Source organism: Ostrea edulis, chromosome 4 (genome assembly GCF_947568905.1).
Source record: "Ostrea edulis chromosome 4, xbOstEdul1.1, whole genome shotgun sequence".
Taxonomy (NCBI): Eukaryota; Metazoa; Mollusca; class Bivalvia; order Ostreida; family Ostreidae; genus Ostrea; species Ostrea edulis.
The window spans coordinates 42,982,827-42,998,658 of record NC_079167.1 but is presented as its reverse complement, the minus strand read 5'-3'; the positions used below and the strand labels follow the sequence as shown (position 1 = coordinate 42,998,658).

The window sequence follows — 15,832 nt, the reverse complement described above, 5'->3', positions numbered from 1 at the left end:
ACCACCATCCACCATGATTGAACCCGTGTGTAAATCCCCGTGTAGAAGACATTCTTTCTTATTCAAGAAAATGTGTTTCATATCATGTGCCGCCTGCAACACATCGGGGTTGTCGTAAAGCTGCGGGAGACTAGCACTGATGTCTTCCGACAGTCTGTTAGTCTCGTCAGATTTGTCGAAAGGCTTTGTGAATATGTATTGCTCTGTTAGGGACACTAGTTCAGTATTTCTGAAAAAAGAAAAAGCTGTGAATGGTGCTCACATATTTGATTAGTTCTAGAAAACTTCAAAACATTTATGGATAAAATGATATACTTAATGATGTAGTAACAGATCTTGAGTGGTGTACACTTTGGTTGGGCAGTTCTAAAACCCTCTCCAATATTATTGCCATTTGTTGTCACTTTTGACACTGGATATAATTACAAGTATAAAACTATACAGATAGTGCATGATATGAAATTTACATTTTTACATCAGAAATTTTCTTTACCCTGAATACTTTATCCGGAAAATGTCAACTGAATTGATCTTGAATAGCTTGATTCAGCTATTTTTTTCAGAACATTAAAAGTGTGCGATCACCTATCATTATATATTTGGTATTTGTTTAAGTTAATTGAGTACATGACTTAGAAGAATACATGCAAGTACAGAATTATTATAAGGGAAATTAGACGAGATCGATAAATCAAACAGTTGGTATCACCTAGAAGTAGGTAGGTCTAAAACTCACGGGAATCTTTTCTTATACTCAGTAAACTTCTCCTCTCCAATTTTGGCCACATGTGTCTGATTGTGAAGTTGACCGATGTCCCCTGCTATCTTTTCTATTGCCTCTGTGCAGCATTCAGCTCGTATAAGCTGCTTACGGAAATCTTTGTACGTAGTCAGGTCCTCCATACACACTGAAACAGAGTAAACCTGTAAATCTTAATCACAAATGATAATCCATAATCTCAATGGAACATAAAATAATTATCTCATTTAAGATCTTTCAAAGACTTTAACAGATGGAGCTGCTATACACTGTGTACAGGGATATATATTTTTGCCTTTCTACATTTGCAGATGCAGGTTTCACCCCGTTTTAAACTCACCCAGCCACAGTTGTGTTAAAAGAGAGATATTAGAGAGAAAATGATTTCACTCAGTCTAAAATTCACCCACTTATGATGAGGGCAAAAGGGGCAATATTAAAACAGGGGCAATATTAAAAGGGGGCAAATATTTCCCTGTAAATACAGTATGTTGATTAACTATATTGATTATGCGGTGTCACGTCTATATATATGTACCACATTTTTTCTACGAAATTCTGATGCACTGAAATTTATCGATGGAAAAATGCAAAGTTCATCTAAACACAAGTTTTGTATAAAAATTAGATAAAACTTTTCACAAAATAATGTCTGCTATTTCATGCTTGTTCTAGATTCCTCGTCATAGAAGATGGGGTGCGGAACACTGTTTGGTGTGAGCTGTGAGAACACGCACAGAGCTTCATATTCTGTCTCTCCTCGAGATGCTCCCAGCGGGTAATCCGGGCCTAAACACTGAAATCCGAGTTATATAACAGAAAATGTCAGGGTTAGAATGGAAAACCAATCAAAACTGAAATCAGAGTTAGTCTTAATGAGAAAATATAGCAGAAAATATCGGGATTAGAATTGAAAACCATCAACCTGAAATCAGAATTAGTTTAAATGAGAATAGCCTGATTGTATGACACTTACCTTTACATATTAGGGAGGTGTCCAATTGTAGGACACATACCTTTACATAGGGAGGTGGCTGTTTGTATGACACATACCTTTATATAGGGAGGTGGCTGTATGACACACATCTTTACATTGGGAGGTCCCTGATTGTATGACACATACCTTTACATAGGGAGGTGGCTGTTTGTATGACACATACCTTTACCTTTACCCCATACCTTTATATGGGGAGGTGGCTGTATAACACATACCTTTATATAGGGAGGTGGCTATATGACACATACCTTTACATAGGGAGGTGGCTGTTTGTATGACACATACCTTTATATGGGGAGGTGGCTGTATGACACATACCTTTATATGGGGAGGTGGCTGTATGACACATACCTTTACATAGGGAGGTGGTTGTTTGTATGACACATACCTTTATATGGGGAGGTGGCTGTATGACACATACCTTTATATGGGGAGGTGGCTGTATGACACATACCTTTATATGGGGAGGTGGCTGTATAACACATACCTTTATATAGGGAGGTGGCTATATGACACATACCTTTACATAGGGAGGTGGCTGTTTGTATGACACATACCTTTATATAGGGAGGTGGCTGTATGACACATACCTTGATATAGGGAGGTGCTTGTTTGAGTATGATGCTTTGGCTAGATATTTTAGCTCTAACTATGTCATTCAGATTTCCATCTCCAACTGAGGTCAATTCCAATTTATCTGTTCCACTGAAAGACTGCAAGCAGATCAACGAGTAAAAGTACCGGGAGTCATGGGATGTTTTACCATTTATACCGGGAATCATGGGATGTTTTACCATTTATACCGGGAATCATGGGATGTTTTATCATTCATACCGGGAATCATGGGATGTTTTATCATTCATACCGGGAATCATGGGATGTTTTATCATTTATACTGGGAATCATGGGATATTTTATCATTTATACTGGGAATCATGGGATATTTTATCATTTATACCGAGAATCATGGGATATTTTATCATTTATACCGGGAATCATGAGATGTTTTATCATTTATAGTCATTTCATATCAACACAAAGACATTCATCAATTGTAAATTATTGTTAACTATTGATTATAATTTCATTAATATCAAGACTCAAGAGTATAAGTAACATTCTCAAATATAAAGAGTATGAATGATAGTTAGCCCCATTAGTATTATAAAACCACAGCTCATAATAATGAAACCACAGCACGCTACATTATATAACTGAACGACACCACAAAAGACAGTTATGGCGTTCCATGATAGTTCTAGTTGTTTTGTGTTTTGAATATATATAATGAACAGGGTTGTTTATAGTAATATTACAGTAATTGATGAAGGTATATAAACATTATATTTAGAAATGCTAGTATAATCAATGGGATATTTTCGGCGTTTGAGCGCTCAAGAATTTAAAGAAAAATAGCACAAATAGTGTTCCATACTATTGTCAAAATAAATGTAACTAGCCCACCTTCAGCTGTTCCAGCTTTGAATATTTGTCCAACAGCACTCTAAACTTCACGTAATCTTCATCTTTATCCCCAGCCTTAGACGTCATTGTTTACCTGAGCAAATATGTCAATCCGTGCCAGCTAGGGTAACTTTTGTATTGTGTCACACAATTAGGTCAAGTACGGTCTACCTGTAGTATATCTTTTGTGTCGAGGTACTACTACTGTGACCAATATGACGTCACCTGACTTACGGACCTCCGCTCTCATCTTCAGCGTATATAATTCACTAAACAATAAAATATTGTATACGGAGAAAGGGGTGTGCAGCGGAAGGGCTGGGACCCAGATGTCCCACCATCACCGCCAAACTTTTAAAACTTTTTACAAGAGTATTATGTAATTTGTTCTGTATTGTACGCAGTGCCGACTTTAGATAAAAACTTACTTATCGTACATGTCATATAGTGATGTTACATTCCATGAAAATATCTCTCTCTCTCTCTCTCTCTCTCTCTCTCTCTCTCTCTCAACAAGAATGTCGCGTGGTGATATATATCTCACCCCCCCTTAATTTGTTTGCTATGTGCATGGCCATACATAGCATAAATTCATGAGTTATAAATTGTTGTACGGTTTGGTGTTTTCTTTTTCAAATTACCCCTTCCCCTTTTTCATCGCGATAGTCCTTACAATCTATAACATGTATCTTGATAAATAATAAAATGAAATAATGAAAATGAGCAAAACAAACCAAATAAAATAGATAAGTATCTAATTACACAAACGAAAGCTGAATGTTGATGACTTCGGTAATAAAACTGGGGGAAATCTTTTTTTTTTTTTTTTATGTACGGTAAACTGACAAACCCATTTCCCCTCCTTCACATTCATGAGTAAATGACTCGTTTCAATGGCAAAGATATCGAAGGTAAAAACAGTGGAAGCAGCTGAAAATAACCTGACCTTGACTTGTCTCCATATTTGGTAATGATTTCCATATTTGGACGATGGTAAAGGGAAAACCCGATTGCAAGACAAATTCTAAACTAATGAAATAAACCATCGTATAATATAGGTAAGCATAATTACACTTAGTCAAATAAAGAGTAGAAAGTATTTATCAGAAAACATATATTTTCCAACAATTTCAACAGTCGCAGAGTTTGTGAAATGTGTATATTCACACATGGACAGACAGCACTAAAACAACCTGATCTAACGAGACTCTTCATACAAATGACAAACAAAGGAACTTCAGTTGACATTAAGCCACATTAGTAAATATCAATATTCCCTATTGCTCACCAGGTCAAAGATCAATGTCACAACCTTCGTCTCTAACGCCTTGTTGACTTTTTTTCAACATACAGGCCTACATGTATTTTGTATAATACATTATCCGCAAAACATTAGGCAAGGGATGTGGAGTCCTCCCCCTGAAAAAATAATGAGAGATGAAGTCCAAAATGAAGCAATCATAAGACAATTTTAGGGGATTTTGACGTTTTGAATATTATACCACAACAATGAATTTCCAAATTCTGCCGGTGTTGTAGAGTGAGCCTTCCCCCATAATGAGACTTCCCCCCGGAAGCCTGGCTCTAGAGTGAGCCTTCCCCCGGAAGCCTGGCTCTAGAGTGAGCCTTCCCCCTGGGGGAGGCTCACTCTAGAGCAGGAGAACCCCCGGGGAAATCTCACTCTAGAGCCAGACTTCCCCGTGGGAAGACCTACTCTATCACTAGTTGTAGAGTCAGACTTCCCCCATAGCAGGACTTCCCCCTCCATTTATTCCTGGTAAATTACTATCACTTTATAGAGATTGTTTAGATACCAGGACCTTTTTCAGCAGGGCATTAAATGATTTTGCTTAAGCTATTCATCAAACTCAAGAGAAGAAAACGGTGAATAAAACACATTGGAATTGATAAGCCATTTTGTTTGACCCATAGACCTTGAACTTTGACCCACACAATTTTTAGAAGTTTGAAAAATGAAATGAGGAAATTTCGAATTTATGTTAATTTCTTCTCATCTGCGTACAAATATCGGTTATGCTTTTAAACGTGTACAACTTCAGGTAGAGAGGAAGGTAAGTGGTAGGTAGGGTACTAATTTTGAAATAAGACAATAATAGCTCAAAAAGTTCTTTGTACCAACCACATCTTTTACATCAGTAAAGTATTTGAATGTTTCATTCTGCAAAACTAAGTCATTCAAGGTCTTTATGCCTCTGTCAACCCAATTTGTATTAAAATTCCATTATTTAACATCAACAAAGTTTCTTATATCTAAATTCAAATAATCTGTAACAGAAAGAGAGCTTTCTTCAACTCTTGATAGAGCTTTAAACACATCTTTCCAAAACACATTGCCAATATGATTTACAAATTCATTAAGTTTTTCTTTGGATAGGTGAAAAATGAAATCCACATTTCTAAGATTTGCAATACTATGCAACATATGTTGCCATATACCCTCATTATCAGCAAGGTACCTTTTGACCCATTTCAGCTTGATATAAGATATAGAGGATGCCAAATGTACCATATTTAGTCCCCGTTCATCATACTTACCCACAATTGTATTTCTTTTCAACTTTTTTACCTTGTATCCCCAAATAAATTTAAAAAATATTTTATTCAACTCTTCCAGTACTTGTTTAGGTGGGTCAGGCAATGCTGAAAATAAGTGTATGAGCTCTGGGAGTGCTAAAGTTTTGATAACTGTTATTTTACCTATTGGAGTTAAATCCCGTTTAGTCCACAAACCTAGCCATTTTTAATGGCATTGATTTTAGATTGATAATTACATAAAGTCATGTCTTCCAGATGTTTTGTAAATACTATTTCGAGGAGCTTAAAATTGCTATTTCCCCATTTTATTTTCAGATCATTACACAAAGTTTCCGCCGAACCTGATTTGCTCCCCAACCAAATTGCTTGTGATTTTGAAATATTTAAACGTAGTCCAGAAATCTTTCTAAACATATCAATAACTCTCATAGATTCTCTAAGTGATTTTTCACTGCCATCTAACATTAAAAAAGAGTCGTCCGCATACTGGCCTAATTTATTTTCTTTTCCAGCCAGTTACACCCTTAATATTTCGAGTTTCTTTAAGTGCTTTTGCTAACAATTCTACTGTAATAATAAAGATATATGGTGCCAATGGATCTCCTTGTCTACAGCCTCGTTCAAGACTGAAGAATTTATATAAGTTTCCATTGTTAATTATACAACTGGTACTAGAGGTGTATAGAGTAAGAAACCATTTTACAATAGATTCCCCAAAATCGAAGGACCTGAGTGCCTTTACAATAAAATCCCATTCCAATGAATCAAACGCTTTTTCAAAATCTAATAATAATAACAATCCTGGCTGATTTTCCTTTTTTAGATAGCCAATCAAATCATACAAAAAACGAGTGTTTTCACCAATAAACCGTCCTTTTATAAAACCCTTCTGAGAGTCATTTATGATACTTGTTAGTACTTTATTTAAACGATTTGCTATGGCACTAAAACCAATTTTGTAATCAACATTAATAATGATATTGGTCGCCAATTTTTTATATAGCATTTATCTTTTTCTTCTTTGGGAATGCAAGTTATTACACCTTGGGATTGAAATTAAAAGACAAATTGCTGATTTTAAAAACAATGCAAAGTACATCATGAATTGTTGAGTCCAAATCAGTGTATTGTACAGAAAATGAACTCTAGTTCTCATGTTAATTTTTTATATCAAGTTTTGAAGGAAAAGGAGTTCATAGCCCCACAACTCAAAAGAGAGAAGTGGGAAGCTTATCTCAGTGAAACTATTTCAGAAAAATGTTGGGAATTTCATTATATGAATGCATCTTTATGCACAAAAGAAACAAAATTAATTTATTTTCAACGCCGTATTCTTAATTGTTATATACATGTAGCTACGAACTCTTTCCTTCGCAAACTTAAACTTGTAGATAATGACTTGTGTTCATTTTGCAAAAGTGAAAGAGAAACAGTCACTCATATTTTTTATGACTGGGTGTATGTATCTGCCTTCTGGAGAGATTTGTGAAATGGTACAATGCATTTGTCAAAGGTTATAAAATCACAAAAAGAAGTATTTTACTAGGCAATATTGATGGAAGTTGTTTGGAAAATTTTCTTCTTTTGGTAGCAAAAAGCACATTTATTACTCCAGATCACGGGACTCAAGATCCAAATTGTCAGATGCAATTAATTTGTTTAAATAGTATAGAAATTTAGAAAAATATTGTCCAAATGTATTTCATAGCAAATCCAAAATGCTTGGTAAATGGGCATTGTATGATAATATAATGGACAAGTAGTTTGTTGAAAATCATAATACATTTACATGTATATGAAAAATAAAATAATTACCTTTATCTTTGAATGTGTATGTGTATATATGTATGTTTATGTGTGTATATATATTTATGTGTGTGTATGTATATATTATACATGTATATATCATATATATAATTCACTGTTATTGTTGATACAGAAGGTGCACAGAGTTAATTGCAAGTGTGAATGAGCGAGTGTAGATTACCGTTTGAATATTTGAATGTATAAATGTGTTGAAAATACAAAAATGAAACATTTTGTTTTTGTAAAAAGTAGGTAGGTAGATAGGTATAGGTAGGTAGGTAGGTAGGTAGAGAGGTAGATAGGTAAGTAATTCCCTGCCCGATAACTAAAATTTATTTCTTAGTTTGCATAGGAGGGGATGAAAGCGGGGGTGTCCCTCTAGAGCGAGACTTCAAGAGGGTGTTATGGCTCTAGAGTGAGTCTTCCCCCTGGGGGTAAGGTTTATTCTATAGCACGTCTGCTGGGGGAGGCTCACTCTAGAGCGAGACTACCGGGGAAGGCTCACTGTAGAGCCAGACTTCCGTGGTGAAGGCTCACTCTAGAGCCAGACTGTGGGGAAGGCTCACTCTAGAGCCAGACTTCCGCACGGGGGAAGGCTCACTCTAGAGCCAGACTTCCGCAGGGGAAGGCTGGCTCTGGGGGGAAGTCTTGCTCTAGAGTGAGCCTTCCCCCCTGGGCTTATGAAGATGCATTTTCCATAACCGGTATAAGAAGTCGGTCATTTGCGGTTACGGAAATAGCCGAGTAGTTACGATTGCTACCTTATGTTACATCGGGCGTTACAATCTCTACCCAGAGTTATCGTTCCTTACACTCACTTACACTTGTAAGTGAGAGCAAGGAGCGACAACTCTGGGTAGAGATTGCGGGCGTTAAACACATCTGATGACGTAACAATGGAATAAGCCATCGTCATTGTGTCGTCACAATAGCCAATCATTTGTGTTGTTAGCTACATGCTAATCAGCAAACATCATGGGCATCTTTCAGAGTTGTCTCGCTAGAAACAACAAGATAGGAGTCATGAAAGAGGAAATGGAGGTCTACGAAAAAGTACGCAGTGAAATGGTCACGGAGGATATAGTAGAAAAGAAAGGCGGAGTGGCCTTTGGTCTTACTTTCATTGCTGAGGATACACCAAAAATGCCACCGCCCCGAATCACTGACGATAAGAAGGAGGAATTTGAGAAATGGAGAGGTAGATGAATAAGAATTTAATGTTGCATATCATTTGATATAAAATTTATTGCTGCAAAATTAGCACTTTATTTTATTTCTCAGAGACTCAGGAGAAAACACAAGCCCTGAAACAGGATAGGGCACATCAGAACAGGGAGGAAGCCCTTACTAAGAGGAAGATCGAAGTCGCTCACAAAGAAATGGAGCGACTAGAAAAATACCTCAATATTGGAGCTGAAGAATTCTGATATGGACTCCTGAAAATTTATTTTGGATTGATTTATTTTTTAATTAGTAAATCTGAACATTTTGTTTGAAATCAAAGAGGGGACATCCCAGCTCTTTATTTGCAGTCCATCTTATGTTTGGCTATTAATAGATTTCTTTTTTCTCGTCGGTACCCATATATTTTTTATCGGAAATTTCCAGGATGTCCGTCTCAGTGGTGCATCTTATGATAAAACTGCTGGTCAAAAATTCTCTGCAAAATATTCAATAATACATGACCAGAAGAATAATACATCAATTACGAGATGTCTGAGAGCTATGTTGTCCTCTCCCTTATCTAATTATTATTTTATTGATATAAACTGATTTAATAAATATACTTTGAATGTATATCTAATTATTATTTTATTGATATAAACTGATTTAATCAATATACTTTGAATGTATATCTAATTATTATTTTATTGATATAAACTGATTTAATCAATATACTTTGAATGTATATCTAATTATTATTTTATTTATAGAAACTGATTTAATAAATATACTTTTCAATATAATATACTTTATCTGTTGTCGCTTCAGGGCGAGGGGTGGGGATGCAGCACATTGATTCTCAGCGAAATTATATTTGAGGTGTTGCAGCAGACCCCCCCCCCCCCTCCCCCGATTTCCTCTCATGGAGTATTTGATTTTATTTTGGTACGTGAGCAATGTATAACTGAGGAGAAAATGAGTAAATCTAGAATCCAAGTCCCTATGGTATATTGTATGTACCGCCTTAAACAGATCACTTGGAATGTTAGGTCGAAGTTTGCCCTGTAGTATTGGTCTACCGTGAACTGTTTCTCTGTGACGAGGGAGTCAACATTAAGATAGCAGGATTATTTTCAAATTCTGAAGTGGGTGAATATAAAGTATGTTCCATACCCCCACAACTTTGAATAGAGAACAGAGTATCTAGCGGATGGGACCAGGGAAAATACGGTCGGTAATTTAGTCACATTGACCACATTAATTAAATCTACCAATTTTGAAACACACTTTTGTTAATTGTAACACACAATTACCCCTTATACTCCTATCATATGCCTTGTAACGGTACATAATATGTACATTTCAAATGTAAAATCATTCACAAAATAATCTAATTCGCGAAGTTTAACTTCGATTGCATGTTTAAATAACACTAACTGATTTAATTACATATACTTTAATTAGTTGTTCGTTTTTGAGGAAGCGTAAAAGATAGAGAAACATGCATGTATTTAACTATCTTGATGATGTATAGTCTCGAATAAAATTGTTCTAGCTATACCTGTATATTTTCCCACGTGGTCTGGTTGCTGTCTTGTGACGTGATATATGAAGGGGGGTAGGGGTGGGGGCGTGGAATGTGAAATGTGATATACCACAACAGAAAGATTAAAGAAAAACAACCACAGATTAAGAAAGCCCTCGACTTTATGAATATTTATATTCATATATATATCATCCAATCGGGGACTTCCCACGATTTTTTTTTGTTTTTTTTGGATAGGGTAAAAAAACATTCGGAGATCATATCGAGTATAATTCGAGGATTGCCGTTTTAGACAAACTGACACAATACAGAATTTGCAAGCATGGTCTCTCGGTGGATTTCATTTAATATATAGCTATAGACTCAACTTGCTATTTAATTTGATATATAGCTATAGACTTAACTTGCTATTTCATCTGATATATAGCTATAGACTTAGCTTGCTATTTCATTTGATATATAGCTATAGACTTAACTTGCTATTTCATTTGATATATAGCTACAGACTTAACTTGCTATTTCATTTGGTATATAACTATAGACTTAACTTGCTATTTCATTTGGTATATAGCTATAGACTTAACTTGCTATTTCATTTAACATATAGCTATAGACTTAACTTGCTATTTCATTTGATATATAGCTATAGACTTAACTTGCTATTTCATTTAATATATAGCTATAGACTTAACTTGCTTCTAAATGAGTGTTCTCAAAACATTTTTGTCTATTATTATTTGTAAACAAACGCTACCTGTTTTACCTGTGGGTATGGGACGCCAACTGGCAAATTCTTTTGAATGTCAAAATACCAAATTTGGACTGGAAATTTATAGTCTTTCCCCTTTATGAATTTTTCTACACTTTCGGAAGTTTAAATTTGATATACCGAGGTACTTTTTTCCGTTAAGAAATATTTTGTTTCCAATAATTTTCTATTTCTGCTGACAAAAGGTGATCAGAAAAGCTGACTTGAGCTTTCAGCTCAGGTGAGCCAAAATCTTGAATCAACACAACTTGGGAACATTTGAATAGTGATTTGATGTAGAGTGGTCCTGCTTCTCTTTAACTTTATTTCCTGTAGGCCTATATTCTAATACAAAACTTTGATCTCCTTGTGTGGTCCCTCCCTAACCTCAGAGCCTCTAAATTGAACAAACATAAATTTGAACTTCTAAAGATGCTTGCATATAAATATAACTAATCAGGGCTTTCTCTTATTGAGATGAAGGTTTTTAAAGATGTTGACCAACTTACTGCCCGGGGACCCCAATTTGAACAAACTTGTATCCTCACTACCTGGGAATGCTTGCATATCAATATGACTAATTAGAGCCCTGCTGTTTTGGAGAAGAAGATTTTTATAAGATTTTACAATATATCCCCAATGAAAAATTTGGACTCCCCTATTGTGACCCCACCCTACCCCCTTGCTATTGCATATAATTTGAATAAACTTGAATCTGCACTACGTCCGGAAGTTTCCATGTAAATTTCAACCTTTCTGGTCCTATGGTTGTCGATTTTTTAAAAAGAGACCACCATATTTTTACTATTTCTTTACCCCAGCATGCTTCATGGCAAAGTTTGTTAAAATTGGCTCTTTGATTCTGGAGAAAAAGTTGAAAATGTTAACAGTTTTCAGACAGACAGATAGACGATGGACCAAAGTTGGTCAGAAAAGCTCAGGTGAGCTAATATGCACCCTATAGTTGTGCTTGTAGGTAAAAGGTTAAATAACTAAGAATAGCAAAAAACCCTTATGGGAAAATCATGATAGTTCTGAATTCATGCACCCCTCTTTTGAATCCGAGGATATTTTTTACAGTTTAATTCAAAAAGTTCATTCATACGTGTGTCTTGCCAATATTACATAACTGAGAGTAACATACAAATATTTTTGCTCTTTCATCAATATTCCCTCACTTGCATCATTTAAAAATGCCTTCAATAAATTCTATTGCTTACAACCCAATGAACTTTTTGATATTGGTAAATGTAAAGGTAACATTGTGCACTGTCAACTTAGAAACAATGCAAGTAATTTAAATGCAGATCTTAAATCTCACTTCTTACGAGATAGTGCTACTTGTGATAGGCGTGGCCATCATACTGAAGATTCTTTTCATTTCTTCTTCAAATGTCCTGAGTTTGCTGACCATAGAACTAAGCTAATCTCGTCCATCAATGAAATGCAACTTTGTGTTCCTATAACACTGAATTTAATATTATATGGTGAAAATGTTTTAGTTTTAAATACAATGATTTTTTTTTAAAATTGTTCAAAAGTATATCTTGGAAACTAATAGGTTCTTTTAAGTATCTCATATTTTGTCAATTATGCAATTTTCTATTTTTGATATTTTGTTTTTCCCCTTTTACCGGTACTGTCCCCCCCCCCTCTTTCCCCCCTTTTTCTTTTGTTATATATCCTTACCTTTCTTTGTTTCTCTTTCAAATTGTATAAATATTTTTATTTTATTTGGGTTTTTTTTCAATTTTTTTAGTTTACTTTTCGTTTACTCATTCTATATGTGTGTATATGTGCATATGTATGTGTGCATATATCGAAACTTTTCTTAGTCTATCTCTTGCTATTTCTATATATATGCACATTCATGTGAGTGTTCTCTGGTGTATATGTTGTTTATTTGTGTATGTGTGTGCCTTGTATTTCCATTTCACACTTGACCTTGATGTAGGGAGAGGGCTTAAATAGGCTATGCCTGCTGCCCGATCCCATTCACTTTGTGAATAAAATATAGTTTAAATAAAAAAAAAAAAGATCTGACGAAGAGATAAACCTTCAACAAAAAAGTCACGGAAAATACAAATTGATCATTAAAAATAATTTAAAAAAAAAAGAAGAAGAAGAGGCAGGGATATCTCCAGAACACGATGCAGTAAACACGATATATAAGCTGTCAAAAGGGACAAACTTTTCAAAAACGTGAAAAGTATCTATTAAATGACGTAACAATACACCGACCTCACGTCATAATGAAATTTCGTCACCATGTCGTCACAATAGCATTTGTTGAGGTTAGATACAGCTAGTCAGGAAACATCATGGGCGTCTTTCAGAGTTGTCTCGCTAGAAACAATAAGATAGGAGTCATGAAAGAGGAAATGGAGGTCTACGAAAAAGTACGCAGTGAAATGGTCACGGAGGATATAGTAGAAAAGAAAGGCGGAGTGGCCTTTGGTCTTTCTTTTGTATCTGAGGATCCACCAAAAATGCCACCTCCCCAACTAGTCGAAGATAAGAAAGGGGAATTTGAGAAATGGAGAGGTAGATGCATAAGAATTCAATGTTGCGTATCATTTGATATTTACGTCGATTGCTACCATCATTGATTTTAATTATATTTAAATTATTTCAAAATTCTTATACCATTTATCCAGCTTTCTATTCGAAACAGCTTACACTTTTTACATTAGCAACAAGCATTGCTAATTGGCTTGAATTATAATGATGATTTTTATATACATCTACTCTTGCTTGTATTATTTTATTTCTTCCTCTTAGTCTTATGCTTTCGTATCTGTATATTCTTGCATGAAATGTTTTCTTTTATTTTGTATTCTTTTGTTAATCTGTGATATGTCTGTGTACATACATATGTGTCTTTGTCTTTGATGTATGTGATAGTCTGTTAAAAAGCTCTACGGAGCTTGTGTTTAATTGTTGAATGTATATAATGCCGACTTTAAATAAAATTTACTTTACTTTATTGCAAAATTAGCACTTTGTTGTTCTATTTCTCAGAGACTCAGGAGAAAACACAAACCCTGAAACAGGATAGGGCACATCAGAACAGGGAGGAAGCCCTTGCTAAGAGGAAGATTGAGGGTGCTCACAAAGAAATGGAGCGTCTAGAAAAATACCTCAATATTGGAGCCGAAGAATTCTGATATGGACTCATTAAAACTAATTTTGGATTTTTTTTAAAAAGTTGTAAATCTGAACATTTTGTTTGAAATGAAAGGGGACACCTTAGCTCCTTATCTATTTAGTTTGTCTGTTAACAGATTTCGGGTTTATTTTTAACCCCCCCCCCCCCCCCCCCCCACACACACACACAGCTTTTATTGGAAATATCCAGGATGTCCGTCTCAGTGGTACATCTTATGATAGAACTGCTGGTCAACATTTGTTGATGTTTGTTTTCTTTTCATTTGGTGACGACACAGATCGTTTTGTTGAATTACCAGAGGAAATCCCTGCAAGTTTTTCGGAACTTGGAAAGGTAATGGAATCCCCTTCCAAAAAGTTAAATTGAAGAAAAAAAAAAAAAAAATCCGCTTAGAGATGTTTGAAAGCTCTGTTGTCCTTTCGCTTTTAAACTTTTCTAAAATTCATATTTAAACTGATCTAATAAATATACTTTTTAATATACACTTTATCTGTTGTCGCTTTTGGGGGTGTGTGGTGTGTTGGGGGGTGTTAGCAAATCGATAATCAGCAAAATTTTAATTCATCTATTGCAACATACCCCCCCCCCCTTTCCCTTTCATGAAACATTTGATTTTAATTTCCATGTAAAACGTCATTTCCCTATTGTGACCCCACCATACTTACAGTGACCACAATTTGAACAATCCTGAGTTCACACTACTTAGGAATGTCTGCATATTGATTTATATCAATGCCAAGTGTGGCCTAGTTGTTCTGGAGAAAAAGATTTTTACTTCTAGTATACATCCCAATAGAAACACTTTGATCTCCTATTGTGGTCCCACCCAATCCCTGGTGGCAATAATTTGAACAAACTTGAATCTGCATTATGTCAGAAAGTTTTCATGTAAATTTCAAGCCCTGTGGTTCTGGAGATTTTTATAAGATGCCACCATAATTTTATTATTCCTTAATTATCTCCCTTTTGAAAAAGGTGTTACCCTTCAATGAACAAATTTGAATCCCCATTTACCCAAGGATGCTTTATGGAAAGTTTGTTGAAATTGGCCCTTAATTTGGTTTTGGAAAAGTAAGTTAAGAGACAGAGAGATGCACCCTATAGATGTGTGTGTTGGTTAAATTAAATCATGAAGAAAACCATCTCATGGCGAAATCTAGTTTGGGATTCATCCCTTCTTTTCTTACAGGGTAATTTGAATAGTTCATTATTCATACGTGCGCCATGTCAATATTACATAACTGAGAGTAATATGCAAGTATTTCTGCTCTTTCATCAAAAACAATTTTTGATTGCAACAAAATCTTTTGCAATGTTGGTATTTCAATTTTTTGTTGTAGCAAAATGGTTTTCTAAAGTATTTATACACAATAACTACACAATTATTGTAATATTGCAAGTAATAATCTGACAACTATTAACAAAAAGGTCACGTAAAATACAAATTGATCCCAAATTTAACAAAAATAAGTAGGAAATAATGTAATAACAAAAGCCTGAAATTGCATTCGAAAGTGTACAATTGTGTATATGATCCACATTCATGATCAATGTTAATAATCTACCTGTAATTGCCAACTCGTCTCGGATTAGAGGATCACTTCACACAGCCCCCATCTTGT

The 15,832-nt window shown here is 35.1% G+C and overlaps 3 protein-coding genes across 4 annotated transcripts in view; 2 read left to right on the top strand and 1 right to left on the bottom strand.

Annotated features, from left to right (window-relative positions):
- LOC125668464 (methylthioribose kinase-like) overlaps nt 1–3,499 on the bottom strand; it is a 5,681-nt gene extending 2,182 nt beyond the window's left edge. The window contains exons 1-5 of one of the 2 annotated variants that reach the window (XM_048902670.2): nt 3,222–3,499; nt 2,348–2,470; nt 1,427–1,556; nt 737–908; nt 1–229 (exon numbers count right to left, since the gene is read on the bottom strand). The exon at nt 1–229 is cut by the window's left edge and continues 9 nt beyond it. In XM_048902670.2, the coding sequence (XP_048758627.2) occupies nt 1–229; nt 737–908; nt 1,427–1,556; nt 2,348–2,470; nt 3,222–3,308 (741 nt within the window). In that variant the 5' untranslated portion in view covers nt 3,309–3,499. The remainder of the gene's footprint in view (nt 230–736; nt 909–1,426; nt 1,557–2,347; nt 2,471–3,221) is intronic. The other variant, XM_048902671.2, reaches the window with a different exon arrangement.
- A 4,720-nt stretch (nt 3,500–8,219) lies between these two features.
- Nucleotides 8,220–9,443, top strand: LOC125671201 (uncharacterized). Its single transcript, XM_048906727.2, has 2 exons — nt 8,220–8,781; nt 8,865–9,443. The coding sequence occupies exons 1-2, from the start codon at nt 8,559–8,561 to the stop codon at nt 9,008–9,010; spliced, it is 369 nt and encodes a 122-aa protein (XP_048762684.1). The 5' UTR covers nt 8,220–8,558; the 3' UTR covers nt 9,011–9,443.
- Nucleotides 9,444–13,284: 3,841 nt separating this feature from the next.
- LOC125670817 (uncharacterized) lies at nt 13,285–14,692 on the top strand. Its single transcript, XM_048906204.2, has 2 exons — nt 13,285–13,585; nt 14,063–14,692. Exons 1-2 carry the CDS (start codon nt 13,363–13,365, stop codon nt 14,206–14,208), a joined length of 369 nt encoding a protein of 122 aa, XP_048762161.1. The 5' UTR covers nt 13,285–13,362; the 3' UTR covers nt 14,209–14,692.
- Nucleotides 14,693–15,832: the final 1,140 nt, after the last annotated feature.

Excerpts from the sequence above, each read along its gene's own strand:
- LOC125671201 (XM_048906727.2), top strand. The coding sequence starts at position 8,559 with ATGGGCATCTTTCAGAGTTGTCTCGCTAGAAACAACAAGATAGGAGTC. Across the intron at positions 8,782-8,864 it reads GGAATTTGAGAAATGGAGAG|AGACTCAGGAGAAAACACAA; the intron begins GTAGATGAATAA and ends TTTATTTCTCAG.
- LOC125670817 (XM_048906204.2), top strand. The coding sequence starts at position 13,363 with ATGGGCGTCTTTCAGAGTTGTCTCGCTAGAAACAATAAGATAGGAGTC. Across the intron at positions 13,586-14,062 it reads GGAATTTGAGAAATGGAGAG|AGACTCAGGAGAAAACACAA; the intron begins GTAGATGCATAA and ends TCTATTTCTCAG.